The sequence below is a fragment of the Dunckerocampus dactyliophorus genome, chromosome 21 (genome assembly GCF_027744805.1).
Source record: "Dunckerocampus dactyliophorus isolate RoL2022-P2 chromosome 21, RoL_Ddac_1.1, whole genome shotgun sequence".
Classification (NCBI taxonomy): Eukaryota; Metazoa; Chordata; class Actinopteri; order Syngnathiformes; family Syngnathidae; genus Dunckerocampus; species Dunckerocampus dactyliophorus.
This window is the reverse complement of record NC_072839.1, coordinates 8,363,643-8,383,806: the sequence shown is the minus strand read 5'-3', so window position 1 is coordinate 8,383,806 and position 20,164 is coordinate 8,363,643. Positions and strand designations below refer to the sequence as shown.

Here is a 20,164-nt window from a genome sequence, read left to right as displayed (position 1 = left end):
ATGACGGTGGGCGTCAACCTCCCCCAAGCTTTCCTATTTCTACGTCATGACTTTGAGATTTAGCTTTTGCTTGATCTGTTGTGCTGGATAATGAGGAAGGAATGTAATGTATTCATAAGTCAGAAGTTATACAGTTTGTAAGTAGATGGTGTTTTAACAATGTTATCAGGACCATTTCTAATTATTTGAAACTGAAGAAAATCCTAAAAACATATTTGTATTGTATGTATGATGTGCTGGTATATAGGCGATATCAAAATGTATTGTTGCTTTACATAAAATGTATCACCTGGCAAGTATCTAACACAGAATACCTGATTTCTTATTGTACTTATACCAGGTGTCACCACCGACCACATGAGGCGCCCACAAGCCTGCTTTTCATTCAGGTTTTCAGTTAATAATGTGAGAACACTAGAATGCATTCTGAAATACAAAATGTGAGCTGTGGATACCAGGATTTTGTTCATGTTCTGGTAAAACAAGCTTTGTTTGGGTTGAAATAAGCTATGAAAATAACTGTTACAGAAATGAGCTTTTGACCATTTTCATTTTGTAAAAGTAGCTCTCACTAGAAACAACGTTGGTGACCCCTGACTTACACGCTACTTATACAGTATGTCCCAATGAATGCTCAAGAAAAACAAATATTTTAATCATTCAGGGTTTCTGGTCTCACCCTTAGAGCCAGGTGTGGCCTCCAGTGATGCAACCAACATGGAGTGCAGTCTTCATCAGGAGGAAGACCACTTTGTCATCAACGGAGAGAAGTGGTGGAGTAGCGGTGAGTCCATTTTTTTTTTTTTTTTTGGCCACAGAATGCGACAACGCTGTCACACGCTTTCAGCCAAACAATGACGTCCTAGATGTGTTTATTTTATGGACAATTCAATTTCACGGTCTTCCAGTTGTTTAGGTCACTTTGGAGTGAAGGGCTAACACCCAAAACTCTTATAAGTGTTTAAGATTCTGATCAAACTTTGTACATTTCTTTGCTCTGATCGACGCCTCGATGTGACCCGAGATGTTCCTCTTAGTTTGTTTGCTTGTGTTTTCACATGCCGGCCTTGTTTCTGGGAATGTCTTTTAGCACGGGTGACTGAGAAATATCCTCTGGAGAAGGCAATATTGTGCTCAGCCACAAATTTCTCAGCAAGGAAAGAATGTTGACAGTTTTCTCATATGCCGTGATCTCTGCCGGGAATCATAACATCTCAATCTCTGTGCAATCACTGAAACAAAAGCAGAGCTTGATGTTGTTGACAAGGACTGAGTGTCGCCTTACCGGTGTTTCCTCTTGGGTTGTATTTCTAAATGACATCTCATGTGTTCCTTCAATCGAACTTTCTTTTCCTGTAAACATCATACGGGATGCTGTGTTCTTTCCCAAATATCTGCGGTGTAACCACAAGTTTATCCAATGCAGCGGAAAGAGGATGACTAAGTCAGGTACTGAGGATGGAAACAATGATAAACACTACAATGTCATTATGGCTGAAAGACTGGATGAGAGTCTCATGAGGTTTTCTTTAACTCACTGGAAATGTCAGCTACTAAGAGACACTTGTCAGTATGATGGAGTGCAGTACTGTGTGTGACATCATAGCAGAGCAGTACAAACTCACGTCTGTTTTTTTGTGCAAGGACTCGGGGGTACAAGTTTGTGAAAATACTGAATTTAATTCAACAAAACACAGAAGGTTTACAAAATACTTACAGTAGCTTAGCCCATGGGTGTCCAATTGCCCACAGTTTTTTATTGGCCCTTGCTATTTTATAATAATACAATTATAGTGACATATAATGTAATTATAATATAATATGATATAATTACATGTAATGTAATTATATAATTACATGTAATGTAATGTAATTATAGTCAGTTTTGGGAGTAACAGCGTTACCAGTAAAGTGAAATATAATTTATTGCTATTCGAACACTGTTACTGTTACCGACAGTAAAATTCGGTGCATTATTATGCACTGATAACTATAGCAATGATCTGAATGTCGCTTCAGTCGCCAGTTTTCACTACTATTGAACAGGAAGCTAAATAGCTCGTCAACAAGGGCTGTGGTTGCACACTCTTAGGAAAAACACTGCCCCCTCGCATTTTGGTAGAGATTTGCAAGTCACAAACTCAGCCCTCAACTTAATTCCATGAAACATCTCTCAATGGCACACGCAAATCTCAATTCTTTTTACATATTTGAAGATTTTTCAAAAAAGCAACGCAATAATTACTTTCTCTTGTAACTAATTGCATTTATGTAATTCATTACAGTTATGTAATTATGTAATTCCTTTGCTAATTCAATTACCTTTTTTGGGAACGCAATTTGTAACTATAACTAACTACTTTTTCAAGTTGCCCAACACCAATAATAATATAATATAATAACATATACTTTAAGATATCACACTAATAAACCATTTCCTTTGTTTACTACAACATGAAACAAAGCTGTCCATGCTTTCTTCAAATAGCTGACCATATATGGACCTATATTGGATTGGCTTTACCCTAGTGGCCTCCCGCATCTTTAGATTTTTCTGGATGCAGCCCTCACTGGAAAAAGTTTGGACACCCCTGGGTTAGCACATGCTTACAAAGTCTTTAAGGACAAGACTCAGTCAATCATCATTTCATTTCCTTCAATGTCAGAAACTGAAAGAGATGTTTACTCCTCGCTTTGATTCCCTAAATCTTATCTTCTTCTCTCCAAAAGTAAAATAGCGTGCCAAGCTGAACTAGTGAGTTGCTAGGTAACTGCAGTTTTGCATACACTCTATAATCGTTACAGTACCAGTGGATGCTCCATGAGGCTATGGAGCGGTTCTGTGTCCTACACTGTAACGTGACACACCTCAATCATGTTGATGCTTTTTTGTTGAGGACTAAAACTATTGTTGTTTCTCCACGTTGTTGACATGTCAAGTGTGCACTTCACATGGTAAACGTGCTGGTGTCTGGTTCCTCTGATCCAGACTGTGATTGGTTTTTATTTCGAGCAGTGAGTGCGATCTCTACCGCCGGCTCTCCAGCCTCTCGTTCGGAGTGCTGCCCGAGGTGCTGACCAAGACGCTTGGCAGCTTTGAGGACGTGTCCCCTGAAGGAGGAGCCGACAAATGCGTAGAGGAGTGGGTTGATGCAGGCGTGGGTCAGCGCTAGGCTCTCGGTCACTTGCAGGGCGTGATCCAAGCCCTTACTGACTTCACAGTCAGTCACCAGGATGTAGATGATGTCCATCGCCCTGCATAGTTTCACCACGTTGTAGGGAAGTTGAGTCAGCAGGAAAACCGCCACCACCGCTAATAGAACCCGCAGGGCCCGCCACTTCCGGTTCCTTTTCACGCCTGCTGCCCGGCCCAGGGCCCGGCCCACCAAGCAGTAGCAGACCACCATGACCAGGAAAGGCAGCACAAACCTGAGGCTGACCTCCAGCAGCTCTACTGTAGCCTTGGCGGGTCGACCCATGCTGAGGGGGTACACGGCCGTGCAGTACATTCTGTGATGGGAATGCTTGACCGTGGAGAAGACGAGCTCAGGGAGACCCAGGAAGATGGCCACTGTCCACAATACCAAGCACACCACGAGCCACTGTATTCGCACGTGGGGCCCCCTCCCAGCCCTGCCCGCCGTGCTCTGTGCTACAGCCCTGTAGCGGTCCACGCTGATGCACGCCAGCAGCAGCATCCCACAGCTGAAATTGGCGCTGTAGAGGAAGGAAGTGAGCTTGCAGGCGGCTGAGCCCAACCTCCAGCCGTGCACCGCATCCGCCGCCCAGAAGGGCAGTGTGACGAGCAGGAGCAGATCTGAGATGGCCAGGTTTAGGATGCACACGTCCGTCAAGGTGCGCAGTCGTGCATGTGACGCATAGACCACTACTACCAGAGCATTCCCCGCCAGGCCCACCACCAAAGCCAGTGAGTAGATGGCTGGGAGGAAGATGCCCGCAAAGGACCGCACCGCTTCCTTGTCGCACACTGAGTGGTCGTAGCTGTAGTCGTAGGTGTCGTTGAGGCTGGGGTCCTCATCGTCATGGTAATAGTAGTCCTCCATTTTGCTGCATGGGCAAAAAGAGGCAAAGTTGTTGTTGTTGTTATTTCAGTGGAATCTCTCCTGCATGGCTTCCCTAATGGTTTAATCCTTGTCTGTCCGCACCCTGCGTGGACCTGAACACATCACTGACTCCCCCTTTTTAACTCCATCTGGAGTTTCTCCTCTTTGTCCCAAAGATGTAAACTATTATTAAACCCTGCTGCTGCTCTGCTGCTTCTACGTAAAGCAATGACCATCCAGTGACAACAGCCATGTACTTTCTTAAATAAATAAAACAGATGTAACATTCCAAAATATCTCAAGTATTTCCACTGCTGTCACATACTTAAGGCTGGAAGTGAAGGCATTTATTATTTTTGTCAACAGTATCTCACCACATGGAAAACTTTGAATTCTTAAAATGGCTGATTTGACATTTGTTCATCCATCACCATTTTAAATGCATAAAAAATGGAAGAAAATCACTTTAAGATGAATAAAGTACTTCTGCCTTCACAAAGATAATAATGATCTTGTGTAACGTTATGTTGTGATTGAGAAGGTCAAAATGTTGGAAACATCTCTCAGAATGACGCAGTACAACCTCACTGACATGAACATAACGTTATGTTGATTTTACAGAAGTTCGCTGTCTTAATCCTTATCGCTAAGTGTGGTTATAAACACAGTTTAAGCAGGACTTTAACTCTAGAGGGGAAAACAACAACAAGAAGGAGGTGTAGGATAAAATAAATACTGAACATTGTGCACCTTTAGTTGATTTCTTATAATTAGTGAGAAAGTTCTTACCTTTTAGTCTGCTGCTGGTAATTCAAACGTTCCAGCGCTTGTTGTGTCTGTACAGCCGAGTTGTCAGCAAAGAACATGCACTCCTCCCCCTCTTCACTGCACTGCTGCCCTCCCATTCACCACTCCACATGCACATGTATGCCTTTGTGTGTGTTTTTGTGCCTTTCTAAGGGCGTGCCAGACTGCTGCCATCATTTAATACTCCTTCACTTTCTGAGAAACACTGTTTTTATTTTAAAACTGTCTGACATCACGTAGGCGCTTGTTGATTTTTATTTTGCTCTCTGAAGCAGCACGTAAAGGAATAGATTAGATGAAATACAACTTTATTGAGCCCTTTAGCATGTGCTCCCAGGGAAATAGTTGCAATAAGAGTAACATATATGCAGTATGCAGTACAAGAGAACACAACATGCAGAGTAAAATTGAATAATAAAGTAAGAATAAAAACACAGCTATGAAAATACAATAAATAAAAAAAATATCTGAGGCAAAAGCCAAATTATTGCACATTGTCAAGTTAAAAAAAAAGGATATATCTATATACAGTATACGGGTCATTCCTATAATTTGATGCCATTTCAGCATTGTGACTTAAATAAAGAAGTTTTACTTTGCAAGAATTGCTCTCATTTGAATGAGGGCTTATTAAACAACAAGAAAAATATGTTGTCAAAATCAGGACGGTAAATTGTAATAACTGTGACCAAATGATTTGCATGTAACATAGTCCAAATGTCCACTCTGTTACAGGACATTTTCATCTTTATTTAAAAGTGTTCTTAATGCATAGTCATTGTGTTTTTTACATGTTTGAAGACCTAAAATGCCGTATTTGAGCCATAAAGTATTTAAAAAATATATAAATAAATACACATTAGTTGGGGAAAAAAAGCATGCTTTATTTTAGAGCAAAATGCCGATTCTACACATTTGCACATTTGCAATAAAAAGAAAATTCAGTGGACATGTGCCCTGTTTTTAACTGATATCAGTTGTTCAATTCATTCACAATGTTAATGACAACAAAGACAATCAAAATATTATTACATTTATGTAATCAATGTAAAAAATACAAGGGTAACAGGGTGGACACAGCAGTAGTAGTGTGGACATATGACATTGTATAATCATGCATTTCAGTGCATTAAAAGAAAAGAAGAAAAGGCCATTCATTTATCGTAATTTCCGGACCATAGAGCGCACCAGTATATTAGCCACACCCAGTAAATTTAAAGAGAGAAAAAAGATTTGTACATATATAGGTGTCCATGTCGTAACATAGGATACTTAGTACACGGAAAGATGTTACAGCGAATGATTTTTTTTTTTTTTTTTTTTACATTTGATTAAATAAATGTTTTTTCCCCAAACTGTGCCAAACCATGTGTGTAATAAGGCTGCTTAAACTGTAGCCTACCAGGAAAGTCATTAATCGCTGTCTTCATCCTCCTCCTGAGCAGTAAAACCACTAAAGTTGTCCTCTTCTTTACATTTGAACAGCCTCATAATTCCTTCGCCACATACTTTTGTCAGTCTCTCTCTTTCGTTGTCGCTCTTGGCGTCTTTCATAACGACGCAAATTAGCCCTTTAGCTTGAGTTGTCCTTTTCATCATGCAGGAGTCCAGCCTTTCGAAACTTGTTGAGATAGTATAGCGTCTGTGGTGTATTGTGTCTAAAGTCACCTGTACTCTTTAGGAGCAGACATGCTGGCTCCATTCTTCTTCAGATAGTGTACCATTCCTTGATATATACATGCATGTTGTTTTAATAATTCATTTTAAAGTAAGCATATGAACCTAATGTATAAATAAACAGTTATGGAGAGAAATTAAAACTACCAATAAATGCTGAAAATAGTTAATCGTCTCCATTTGAAGTCCACACTGTTGTTGTGTGTCCAACCTGTTGGTAACAACAGGGTGGACAGTAACAGAATGGACATTTTAGGCAAAAGTTAGCCTTCACTGCTCTTGGGATGAGTAACATGCTAGTACCGGGTGACCGCAGAGGAGGTTTACAACATATTTATTAACCACATTTTAAAATTTGCAACCGGGTTATGCCTTACCACATGCCTTACCAGGAGTTATGCCTTACCACATCAGAGAGACATTATCAAAGTTAAAAAAAAGAGTAAAAAGTGACTTCCTCTGTTTCTTGTATAGCATTTCTCTGAAATATATTTAGTTAATTCCTGAAGATCTCGTGACTAGAGGAATGGTCATGGGGTGTGTTTTAACGGGATATTCGTCACAGTGTTGTATGTAATTAATTAATGTAAAAAATACAAGGGGAACAGGGTGGACACAGCAGTAACAGTGTGGACATACAGTATTACACTGTATAACCAGACATTTCAATGCATTAAAAGAAAAGAAAAGGCTATTAATTTACCGTAATTTCCGGACTGTAGAGGGCACGGGTATATTAGCCGCATCCACTAAATTTAAAGAGAAAAAAAACATGTGTACATTTATACAGGTAGGTGTCCAAGATGTAACATAGGCTATTTAGTACACAGAAAGATGTTACAGAGAAAGATTTTTTTTAACTTTTGATCAAAAAAATAATTTTTTCCAAACAGTGACGAACCATGTTACACAGGCTAGTTAAACAGTAGCCTACCAAAAAGTCAATCACCATCCTGATCCTCCTCCCGGGAACTAAAACCACTAACGTTGTCCTCTTTGTCACAATTGAACAGCCTCATAATTCCTTCGTCACACACCTATGTCAGTCTCTCTCCCTTTCATTTTACTCTCAGCGTCTTGAGTCATCACGCAGTAGTCCAGCCTTTCGAAACCCGTTGAGATAGTGTAGCGTCCAAGGTGTAAGGTGTCTAAAGTCACTCTTTGACAAGACAAAAACTCACAAACTTGTACTGTTTGGAGCAGACGTGCTGGCTCCATTTATTCAACTCAACATGTGAGACAGCGTAACACAACACAATACAACACAACACAACAGTCGCCCTGATATGACATCATCCATGCAACCCCACTTTCCAGGCATGACCAATCATGCCTAGTGAATTTTTGTCAAACTTTTTCTTGTAATATTACAAAAAAATTTTTTATCCGAATTCCAAGTATTTTTTTTTGTAAAATGATCAATTTTATTCTTGCAAAATGTATCATTTTTCTTATAATATTACACATGTATTCTTGTACAATTACAACTGTACAATTACAACTTTTTTTTTTGCCTTTTTAAGGTCAGTGGTACAAAAGTCTTAGGTAGGAGTGGCCAAACATTTTCGAACATAGGCCACATACACAAAAATGGAAGAATGTGGCGGACGCTTTCATATTCTTCGCTGTTGACTTACACATAAAAGCCAAGGTCAGTATGTTCACAATGAAATATACTGTAGTTAAAGAAAAGAACAGCCTACAGCCTGTTTTATAAGTGACAAAGTAGAAAGGTGTTTGAACATTTTCTTGTAACTTCTTTCCTTTCTTTGGAATGTGTTGATGTGGGCCATGTTTTTTTTATTTTAAGAATAAGCTACAGGCCAATAAACAAAAAAAAATAAGTATCAGTAATTGTTTGTCAGTTTCTTACTGTAATTTAAGTAGACAATGCAAAAATAGCAGGACCCTTCCTTAAAGCCATCATTGCTGCTGTGCTGCTTCTTTCTCATTCTGTCATTTAATGAGAGTGAGGAATGGTAATGGTATACCCTCACTCAGGGTGTGGATTAGAGACACAGGAGTGTAAACGGCCACAACGTAGGGAGGTGCCACACACATGCCTGGTCAGCCACGTAAAAGAGGATTCAAGAGTTTGAGTTTGACAAACTATGCTGGAAGACACGCAACTGAGCTGGGAGGGTTTTCTTTCCATTCCAGTGGTGTCGGAACATGTTTGGACTTGACAGCTTGTATTATGAAACCAACATACCTCAGTCCTGAAAGCAAACACCACTCTAAAGTATATGCACCACTGTACTGTACATGCACCCCTTTACTAGCCGTACCTGAAGTCAAAGTATTGGGATGCTTTAAAGTTGTTCCTCCTCTGCAGTTAAAACAGCTTCCACTCTTCTGGGAAGACCAGGTTTTTCAATGTGACAATGTTCTGTTGCTAGTTTCCATGTCATTTAAGAGTGAACATGTTGCACAGTGTCTGCTTCTCCTACTGTCATTATTGCACATGTGCGTCTGGCCTCCACATGTCCTGTCCTCAGGTCTTCCGAGGCCAGCATGGCAATAAAAACAGGAAGGCTGGCTTTTCTCTCGCCATGACTTTGCAGAGGACTTCTGAGGCCTCGTGAGACAAAGTAGCCACAAGTCAACATAAAAGAGGGCCTCCAGCTGGGCAGAAACATCTGCGTCAAAGTGCTTCATCACTGTTATTTGTTTAATGTTGCTGAAGTGTCCACCCTGGTGGTGACTAAATGTAACTTCATGGGAACATGAAATGGGCATGTGGTCTGCCCAGCTCGACTTCTCATGGGTCACATGGCAATTAGAATAGTTTAAAAACTCACAATAAGTTGGTGTGTCGTCCTCACAGGTGCAGGAAATCCTCGATGCAAAGTGGCCATTGTCATGTGCACCAGCAGCACCACCAGCACCAACACCAGGTCAGTGGACGCTTTGTCTCAGTGCTGCAGTGGACCCATGTGTGAGCTCATTCAAATCTTGAGATTCATGCTTAAATTTGAGGTGAAACAATATTCAGGAACCAGATGAAAAAAAGATGAAATGAGGAAAGTTAACCACGTCGTGTGGGGACAGTCAAGTCGATCAATTGTATTTGAATTTCCACAGTTATGGTCTCCAGTTTTTTCTGCATGTTGCCATTGTGTGTGTGTGTGTGTGTGTGTGTGTGTGTGTGTTTATGACAGTTTTTATTTGACATTTCAACATGGATCAACATTAGGGATGCTCCGATCAGGGTTTTATGCTGCCGATTCCGATACTGATCATTCATGAGTGAGATATACCGATACCGATCACATTAATTAACTGTACATTTTTCAATTTATTTATGATCAGTGCTATTGGTCAGGGGTGCTGTTGGACAATTTCAAGAGACCGGTAATTATTAAAAACGGTAATTATTAAAAAATAAACTCTTGGGTGTATTGTCGGTTTTTTGCCTTTTATTTGTGTGAAACAATTTTTGTACAATTTGACACAAACCTGAATTTAATTTGATGCATGTTGTGGAGTAATACGAATATGGGAAATAAACTGTTCAACAAAATATCCTTTATTAAATAGAAAACAGTCCTGCTTAACTTAAAACAGAATAAACTGAGTGTGCAGGTTGCAGGGTCTCCAACTTTCATCACTATTAGAGCTGGCAACTGTTTGTCTTTTATTTATTCTTGGCAACATTTAAATTGTACACGACTATTTACCAAGCAGATCTCCACTCAAACAGTGTGGCCATTGTCTGTATGCTATTTTGTGCTTATATAGAAAGGCATCAAGTCTGAATTGAACAGTTATGATAAACTGCTAAGAGATGAAGCAAACATTCTTTGACCCTTTATGAGCTATTCAAAATCAGCTGGCGAGCTAGGAGACCTCTGTCATAGTATGACCATCATAAGGCTGGGCACAATATGTGTTTATGTTCATTAAACAACCACACACAAATAGTGTTTTGATGACAAGATATAATTAGTATAATGACAACATGATAGTAAAGTTGTTCAGTGACACTTGAAAAAGTTAGCATGTACCCCTTAAATGTAATATCCACTTCCCCGTGAGACAAAAACAAGCTCCAAACTAACCACATTGCTTGTTTGTTTTAAAAACAAAATGTCACTGTGGTAAAAAGTCACATTTGGAGTCTGAAGACGAGAAGCCAGCAGATAATTCTAGCTAGGTAATGTAGTTAGCTGCGGCCATTGACAGCCAGGCAAAGCGTGAAAGGAATATGGATGAGCCGGATACGTGTTACGGATAATGCATTTTTCCTGAGGACGAGCATTAAACAAGTACATCTCGTCCTTATCCGTAATCGTGATGAAAGAAAATCCTCATTATGTATTAACTTTTCACGCTCTGTGATTGATTGTGATTGTGATCGAACTTGTTTAATAACGTACACGGTGCATTTCACAAGACAGCTCATGCTTTTTTGCTTGCTTATAATTTGGCTGGTGATATAAAGTCAGTTGGGAAACTTTGTTCATAGTACTGAACGTGGTGCTTTTGAGAAAAATTCAGTGAACAAGGCTGACAGATTATTTCCCCTTTCGCCATGTCAATTTCAGACTTAAAATAATGTACCGATTTAAGTCCCACTCATTTCTGGTCAAATCAGGCCCACTTCTGGTTTATGCCCTGGCCACTCCCAAGTACAGATACAGATACAGCTCATTTAGATCCCTAGGAAAGAAAGATGCAAGAGAAGTCGAACACCAATAGGATTGATAAGGGAGTGATCAAACACTCTGGCATCGATTGGCATAGCCTGTGTGAAGCTGTCGAACTGAAACCGTTGAGGTTTTACAGACTAGTGTTGATTCTCGCTGCAATACGGGACAAAGTGCGTTCCTTGTTAGCTCAATACGGGTGTTGGCAACGCTACGTGACACCGCACACATGCATGCACACTCATGTCATGTTTGTGTTTGTGTCGCCAACGTACGGTGATGGGTTTTTGTGATCGGCTTTCAATGGCATTTATCGGCATTTGCCGATCACGTGTTTTTTACAGAAATTGGCCGATAATAATCTGTGGCCGATCGGAGTATCCCTAATCAACATCTCTCCACTCGTTTGTTAGAATGCACAATGTCTGGTGGGATATGTTGTTGTCGTGTGCTTCCATGCAACTCTATTTTTTTTTTCCTGTTCCACTTAAGATTTACCGTTGATGCCAAATGATTTTACAATCGTGGACTTTGGCAAGGAAATAACCGTTGTGTTCATTTGGTACTTGGCGGTTAAATTTCATTGCAGGGTGTTTACAATAACCACTCCCAAGATATACACCAACCAGTACAACGCTTCCTTTCTCATATTAAATGTCATACAGTAGCTGTTTTATGTTTGTAGACATGGCCGACACAGTATGGTCTTGGTGCCTTTGGACACTGCTGGTGTCAAGCTGGTCAGGCCACTCACTGTCTTTGGACAAGATGGTATGTCCACCTCTATCTTTGTTCTACACTCACAACACTGGGTACACTAACAGAGCCTAATTGTTCGGGGTGTAACGGTACGCCATACTCACATAAAAAACTGCTGGCAGGTGATTCTCCAATAAATAGAATACATAAATAAAAAGATAAAAATATTTATTTAAAAAAAAAAATATATATATATATATATGATAGGTTTCTTTATAGGAAAATGCAAGGATGCAGACAAGTGCAAGAAAGACTTTTAAGAGTGTGAATAATGAAAAGTTTCTTATTGGTTGAAGTGCAGTATTAATAGCTCCATCTTGTAATCCCATTCCCCATCTCTACTGAACTTTTCAAGCCCTGGCTTATCCTTGGCACTTTCGCTATCAGTGTTGGACTAATTACTTGTTGTCGTATTAATACGCTATGTGAGTCCATCTGTTTTCTTCATGTTTTTTTTTTTTTATCACAAATGTCGTTTTTAGCAGCCTATTAGCTTGCTAATACAAGGAAACGGGAATCGGATGCCAGTTCTCTGTGATGTCATCAGCAGTGGACTGTAGTTTTTTGTGGGTTTTTTTCAACTAACACAGTTACACCACAAGTCTCTGCTTTTCTTTTGAAGACGGAGGACGTTACAGTTTCTCGAGAATCCTCCCACCTAAAACCTACCCACGGAATACATTGGTTTCTATATTGTTGTGTTGCAGTTTTGGTCAAATTTCTGTCATGTGTTATATATTTTTTATATTCTGCCCACTCATTATGTGGAAGGCTTTTGCTTGAACACCCGAGCAGACCAAGTAAGCCTGTTCACGGCATTCGCCATCAGCTGTCAATCAGCTATCTTTCTTCGAGCCAGACCGGGGGAACACAACACACAACACAACACAACAATGACGCAGATTGAAATAAAAAGTCAAAAACCCAGAAGACATTTGACCTTGGAAAAGCACGCCGAGGTGGCAGTAAGTAAATCTGCATTGTTTTGTTGTTGTTCATTGGCGGATAACAACTCGGCAAAAACATTTTATCAAGTGACTTCTTTCATTTTGTAATTGTTTTTTTTCAAACTTTTTTTGGTGACATGAGCACTTTAAATGCTCATTTATCACCATCATTCATCATTTATATGCATTTTGAAGTGTTTTCTGCATGTAAATCTGTCATTGTAACACTAAAAACATGTTTTGTGTTACATTTTTGGAACTGAATTATTGAATTTACATTATTTCTTATGAGAAGAATTGAGACTGTTAGAATATGTTTCGTTTGGAATCGTACTTTCTGGAGTGACTCAAGTGGTCCCTCGTTTATTGCAGGTGATCGATTCCAAACACAACCACGATAAGTGAATTTCCGTGAAGTAGGATTCAATATTAATGAACTGAATATTTTTGTGGTTAGAGCATAGAAAATACATTTTTTCCTCATTGTTAGAGCTCTGTGGACATGAAATAGTCACCTTTACACTAATATTATTGTTTGTTTACACTACATTGCGCAACACTGATGTGCAGGTTACGGGATCATGCATAAGAGACAGCTGCTGCTCATAGCTTATAGCAAGCTAACTAGTTAGCTTCCAATTTATTTGTTCTAAACTTAAAGTGTTTCAAGCGGAGTGCAAAAGAAGACAAAGTAAGAAGTACCACTTCCACACGGAATGGGAGACGTTTTTATTCACTCTTATGTCTGGCTACGTGCAGTGTTGTGTCTTCCAATATTTTTGACTAATAATAGGCCATAGTCAACCATGAAACAGCGGTCATTTATTAATGAATTTTTGAAAATCCACAATAGAGTAAGGGAGCGATGTAGGGAGGGACGACTGTAATCATGCTAACCAAGGTTCCACTGTAATTTAATTTGTAACAGAATTACTTTCATAAATGTAATTAGTTACCATGGAAAGTAATGATTGCGCTGTGATTAACTCCACAGACCGCTTCGGGCTTTATTGTTGCATGAGTTCGCTTGTTCACCTTTAAGGTGCTCACATACTCTACTGTGAGCAGAGTATGTTTGGGCCTTTTATAGAGTGGAATTTCATTTTTCCAACGCCCCAATTTTTGTATATTTTGGTTTTCTGCAAAAAAATATGTGCAAAAATGTTCCCCCAGTTTTTGTACAGTGTTATCGTGCAACACTGCACGTAAAAAAACTAGTCCGTTTGCCCTGTACTGTATCATTCTGCAGAGCGGAGTCCCTCAGCAAAGAGCCATATGTGTTGGTGACTCACTGTCTGTGCATTTTTTTATTGAATGAGTTTGCTAAATAACGTGAGAATAACTCAGAGAAGGGGATTAACTTGTAAATAGCGTTTTAACTTGTTTATTGTCCTGTCAGCTTAGACACCTTCCTGCTGTTTGCCTAAGTCAGTCGTGTCCAAAGTGCAGCCCAGAGGCCATTCACGGCCCACAGCTCAATTTTTTTTTTTTTTTTGTCGGCCTCTGGCACACTCAAACATAAAAAAAAAAGAAGCATAATGTAACTAAATGTCACCACTATTACTAATCATAATAATACACTTTATACAGGGGGCTAACTCCAATGGTGCCCGGCATTACTCCATATGTCAGCTGCTCTTCTCAATGGGTGGGTCCCTCCATCTTGTAGTCATTCATAAAACAACTCAGACACACCCCGGTGTATCCACAAAATCTCCCGTAAAAGGCTTGTAAAAGGTGCAGCTAACCCCGCCAGCCACCCCCAACCCCCGCCTCTGCAACGTCTGTGTTTTGTTTGCCGTAATGCATGTGATTCTATCCGTTGATGTAAATAAAGGCACCTTTTTGTTTTTGTTCATGTTCATGTTTTTCGTTGTCTGCAACGGATTCATTGGATTTACATTACTTCTCTTTACGTGCGTTTCGTTTTTTGTTGGACCTGTTGAAGCAAATTAATGATGAAAATCAAGGTTCCACTGTATCTGTGAATCACAATGAGCAAGTTGGCATGCGGACAACAGCCGTTAGAAATCAGTGTATAATATCTCACTGCATTTCACGCCAGTAGCAGCCTTGTAATGTTAGAAATAGTAATGAATTAGATTACTTATTACTGGAAAACAGTATCACCGTCACCCCTAACACTGATTGCTATCCAGAATTCCCACTAGCCCAAGGCTGGGTTGCACTGTATTATTTTACCGAGTAGACGTGTGATGCAAGTACTTCCTGTACACCTCTGCCCCAAATCGAGTTCCATACTGAAAAATGTGATTGTGAATAACGTACCGTTACACCCCTATTAATTACAATAACACTGACATGCTAGTGAAGTGTCCACTGATTAAGCTTTTTAAATAAATGTTTCATGTCTTTGCTCAGATGCCATCCATGGTGGACACTTTGAGGTCCACTTTGAAAACGTGCGAGTCCCTGCCTCCAACATCATTCTGGGTAACCGAGAACACTTCAGTGTTTTTTTCCGCAAGACACACATGAGACCTTTCTTTGTGTTGTTTCAAGGCGAGGGCCGAGGCTTTGAGATTGCTCAGGCTCGTCTGGGAGCAGGTCGGCTGCATCACTGCATGAGAGCTGTGGGTCTGGCTGAGCTGGCGCTGGAGCTGCTGTGTCAGCGTGCCGCCTCCAGGAGAACCTTTGGCAAGAAACTGTACCAACATGTAGGCTCCTCAACTCACATTTTCCACTCCCAGCTACTGCGGGACCCCTAGTGGACGGATGATGACATGCAGCTTGCTGTGTTGCAGGAGGTGGTGGCTCACTGGATAGCGGAGTGCAGACTCATGATAGAGCAGAGCCGCCTGCTGACGCTTTGTGCTGCACACACTCTTGACACGCTGGGAGGACGTGCTGCTCGTAAACAGGTAAGACTGTGCTCTTGAAGTTGTTTTGTCTTTATTGTGTTCTTGCTGAGTGAAGTGATGCATGCAGATAGCGATGGTGAAGGTGGCAGCAGCCAGGATGGCGTGCAAGGTGCTGGACTGTGCTATACAAGTCCATGGAGGTGCAGGCGTATCTGGAGACTTCCCCTTGGCACACATGTAAGTCTTGAGTGGCCTCAAGTCATATTAACCCTGTACCTGACCAAAGAAATAATGGATAGAATTGTTTTTTGTTGTTTTTTTCACTGAAGTCTTTATATGACCCTTTAACCAAATGTAAAGTAATTTATGTGTAGTATTTGATACTAACACGATATGCAATTCTGGCAATAGCAAGAACATTTCTCTTTGTCTCTTTGGGCATCTTTAACATTGTCATCTATATCTTTTCAAACAGTTGCGTTTTACTTTTCTAAGTCAAAAGAAACATACGTGTACTAGAGGCAATAACAATTACAGCGTGCCAAGCGTGTGGACGTTGTCGCCAGTGTGAGACAATGCCTTCAAATATACAGGAACAGTATTCCCTCATTTTTATAAGTGTGTTTCCTTTTCACAGAGTGTAGAAAACCTGTTTAAGACCTTCTAAATATGTTTTTTTAACATTAGTTGAGCCCTCTAAACCTGAGCTAACACCCCCATAGTCACCTTTACATTTGTATTATCCAATATAGTAGAAATACGTCATTTAAGACATAAATAAGACCCTTGCTTGTGTGTGTTGCTATAAATATGTTCCTTAGGAGTGCAGAATGAGTGGCGGACAGGAAGTGACATTGAGAGAGCTGCAACAGTACCCCATATTTTTATTAGGGATTATTGTGCCTGTTGTGGGATAATTCCAACCTGCAATAAGCCTGTCCTTCTGGTGAGTTTGTGTCTCACTGAACATTACAGTAACATTACACCTGGTGACTAGCGTCGAATACTAGCGCCTTTGATGTGTCTTTTGAATGCCTTATATTTAGTTCATTTAGCCATGTTTATGCTTGAAAATGCTTAATTTATATAAAATATATTTATATTTTGGAAAAACCGTGATAGAGTGAAGCAACAAAATTTGAACCATGAAGTGCTATGTCAGTGGTGTCCAAAGTTTGTCCACCATGGGCCACATACTGAAAAGTGAAAGGATGCAAGGGCCACTTAGATATATGTTTATTTCAAGAAAAAACTCAGCTTTATGATATAGGTGAGAAATCATATGATTAGTATGAACTTCAGTCTTTGCTCTTCTTTTTCTCCCATTTTTGATTTTTTTTTTCTCCAAATATTTCAACTTTCTTCTTAAAATGTCTTTGTAAATTTTCTTCTCATAATATTATGATTTTATTCCCATAATATTTTGACTTCATTCGCAAATAATAACTTTTTCTCAGTCAAATTTCCCAAAAATGACAACTTTGTTTTGTTTTGTGTGTTTCTCATAATTTTCCGACTTTTAAAAGAGAACATATTTTCTTTAACATTTCAACTCTATGCAACTAAAATGACATCATTTTCCTCATATTACGAGTTTATATTTGTAAAACTGTGACTTTTCTCTTGATATTTTCACTTTATTCTTGGAAAGTTATAGCTGTTTTTTGCATTTCTGCTGTTTTTTCTTAATTTTTCAACTTTCCTCTTGTACATTTTTCTCGTAATTATGACTTTATTCCCATGATATTTTGATATACTCGTAGTATTGTAACTTTTTTCGCAACCAGATTTTCCCCCAAAATTCCAACTTTATTCATTGTTTTGTTTGTTTCTCACAATATTACAACTTCAAAAAATTTTTTTTTCTTTAATGTTTCAACTTTATGCTACTAAAATGATGTTATTTTCCTCATGATATTACAGTTATTCAAGTTATTCTCGTTAGAATTGTGACTTTTTCTTGTTTGATTAAAAAAAATCTGTCTTCGTATTTTGGCTTTATAAAAAAATGTAAAATTACTGCTTATTTTCCCATTTTTGCTGCTGCTGTTTGATATTTTTTGAATGTGTAAAAAAAAAAAAAAAAAAAAAAAAACAGTCCCCTGCGCCGCACTTCGGACACCCCTGTGTCAGATGTCACATGTCAGAATTATTGTAGTGCAAAACATGAACCTCAAAGGGGGCAGAAGGCAAGCACACAGATGTGTACAACAGGGTTTTGAGCAACGTTTCTACCATTTGCTAATGTAATTAAGTCTTGGAAATGTATGTATCTAAGTTGATATAGGGTTAAAAACACAATGCCACATTTTTGTTTTGCAGGTATGCCTATGCCAGGACTTTACGAATCGCTGATGGACCAGATGAGGTGCACTTGTCCTCCATTGCTGGTCTGGAACTGAGGGATCAAATGGCCAAGGCCAAACTGTGACATCATCACATCAGGTAAGCTTTTTTTGCAATCTTTACAACACAGTAGCACGCCTGATTAGGAATGTTTTTTATTAGGAATCATTTTTGATGAGGACTAGAAGGTGGGTGGCTGTGATGACACGAGTATAATTTGTCGCCATCATCATCATCTTTGTCAGTGTTTGCTCTTCTTGGACTTTTGGTGAGATCTGTGAATTGATCTTGACTCGGAGTGAGACTTTTTTGCGTCCTTGAACGCAACCGCCTAGACCAGGGGTGGCCATTACGTCGATCGCGAGCTACCGGTAGCTCACCAAGGTAGTTTGGGTCGATCGCGTAAACGTCACTTTGTAGTTGTCATATGACATCAGTCAGCTGACATTAAGCTCCCCTCCTGATTCACGCTTGCTCCCCTGCAGCGTTTCAAGCTACACACAAAGATGCGACTTTCATCTTTATTATTGTGATTATGGATGAACTAACTCAGCGCTAAGATGTCTATATCTATATCTATATTTATAACAAAAGCTCTCTGTTCACTTGTAGTGGCTAGTAACGTAGAAAAAGTGTATTGTTTACTGCTTTGCTTCGCGTCATGAACGCACCTACAGAAACCAGTGTTTTCTACGCGTTCACTTCTTAAATTATTATTTCATGATGAAATTAAAAATGTGCCCATTGGTGAAACCTTTCAATATGTTGCCTTGAATTCGGTTACATTGTCTTTTGCATAATCATTTTTAATTCTTGGACCTCTTTGAGGACTTTTTGTTGAGGGGTGGAGAATAGTCTTTTTCTTTAGATTACGACCGTTCAGACCTCTCAGAGCCGTGGTTCTCTATTTTCTGTCATGCCGCGCCTCGGGGACAGAAACCCGCATTGAAATCCTATTGAGAACCCCATAGAATGTATTTATTTATCTGTACAAACAACTGTATGAGTTGCTGCCCCAGTCACTTGATCATTCAAATAAAATGAGCTGAGATAACATCTGCAGCAACTTAAAACTATTTTCAAGTTAAGTTTAATACTCAGTTTGTTACATTTAAAGAAGACTACACAGTGTGTGTGGTTCTCAATACAGAGAAAAAGTGCACGTGATTCGCAAGGACTTGTTTCTTTATTATAGGCTTTCTTTAACATAAACTTTCATAGGCTTTTTAAAACTGCAAACATTTGTCACTTGCCAGCTTACTATTATCCCTAATACTACTATTACTCCTTTTCAAGAACGTACATGACTTTAACATTTGTTTTTGTTTTTTTGGCAGCTGTGTTTGACGGACCTGATGAATGGACAAATCCAATCCTTATTAGCAAGAGTTGTCATTATTGTTAATTGTTATTCATTAACGAAATCTAATCTACTTATGCAATAAAATTGACACTATAAAAATAAAAAAAACACCGTTTGAGGTCTTTTATCACACAACATCGACAGACAGGTTGACGAGGCCCAGAAAGATGTGCAGTTTGAGGGCCCAATCCTCCCATGCTCGGAAGCGTGGCTTCACACGTCGCTGTCATCATGCAGAGTCAACTGAGTCATCCATCTTCAATCGCTCACCTTAACCTTCTCAGTCTGATGGTGACTTTGGATGGTTTTGTAGGTGGTGTTAAGGTCAGCCATGTGGACAGGCAAGGACGGACAATGTCATGTGATAACAAGGTGAGTGTTTTCTACAGTAGGACATGCACTTTGGAAGATGAGTTGTAAGAGCACATCGTACACACCGCCTGAATATTTGGCGTGACCACCCGTCACCCGTGCAGACTAAATACAGCACTCTTCACCAAACTTAAACCTGTCTATACAATAGATTATGCTGTTTTCTGGCTGAATACTTACTATTAGTCAAAACATGCATATTTAGGCAAATGTATTTTCAAGCATAAAAATTGCTGGATGAACTGAAATACAATACAAATACAAATTAAGGCATTCAAAAACGCATTTAAAGACATTGATAATATTTGGTGTTCTAAACTGTTCACTAGGTGTCAGTAATGTGACTGGAATATTTGGT

At 39.5% G+C, this 20,164-nt stretch overlaps 2 protein-coding genes across 4 annotated transcripts in view; one reads left to right on the top strand and one right to left on the bottom strand.

The window, feature by feature from the left end:
* The window catches only part of LOC129174368 (nephrocystin-3-like), a 48,237-nt gene extending 28,471 nt beyond the window's left edge, over nucleotides 1–19,766 (top strand). For 2 of the 3 annotated variants that reach the window (XM_054766336.1, XM_054766334.1), the window contains 9 exons: nucleotides 686–784; nucleotides 9,376–9,445; nucleotides 11,883–11,968; nucleotides 15,286–15,357; nucleotides 15,427–15,581; nucleotides 15,669–15,785; nucleotides 15,853–15,962; nucleotides 18,048–18,170; nucleotides 19,409–19,540. In XM_054766336.1, coding sequence (XP_054622311.1) covers nucleotides 686–784; nucleotides 9,376–9,445; nucleotides 11,883–11,968; nucleotides 15,286–15,357; nucleotides 15,427–15,581; nucleotides 15,669–15,785; nucleotides 15,853–15,962; nucleotides 18,048–18,156 — 818 coding nt within the window. In that variant the 3' untranslated portion in view covers nucleotides 18,157–18,170; nucleotides 19,409–19,540. Of the gene's footprint in view, nucleotides 1–685; nucleotides 785–9,375; nucleotides 9,446–11,882; nucleotides 11,969–15,285; nucleotides 15,358–15,426; nucleotides 15,582–15,668; nucleotides 15,786–15,852; nucleotides 15,963–18,047; nucleotides 18,171–19,408; nucleotides 19,541–19,747 lie in introns of those variants that run through there. The other variant, XM_054766335.1, reaches the window with a different exon arrangement.
* On the bottom strand, nucleotides 1,679–4,961 carry ackr4b (atypical chemokine receptor 4b). Its single transcript, XM_054766343.1, has 2 exons — nucleotides 4,854–4,961; nucleotides 1,679–4,068 (listed from the first exon to the last, which is right to left on the bottom strand). Exons 1-2 carry the CDS (start codon nucleotides 4,928–4,930, stop codon nucleotides 2,949–2,951), a joined length of 1,197 nt encoding a protein of 398 aa, XP_054622318.1. The 5' UTR covers nucleotides 4,931–4,961; the 3' UTR covers nucleotides 1,679–2,948.
* Nucleotides 19,767–20,164: the final 398 nt, after the last annotated feature.

What these genes read in the sequence shown, in the direction of transcription:
- ackr4b (XM_054766343.1), bottom strand. Translation starts at nt 4,930, where the DNA reads ATGTTCTTTGCTGACAACTCGGCTGTACAGACACAACAAGCGCTGGAA. An exon ending in TACCAGCAGCAGACTAAAAG is followed by an intron (nt 4,069 to 4,853) that starts GTAAGAACTTTC and finishes TTGCCCATGCAG; the next exon opens with CAAAATGGAGGACTACTATT.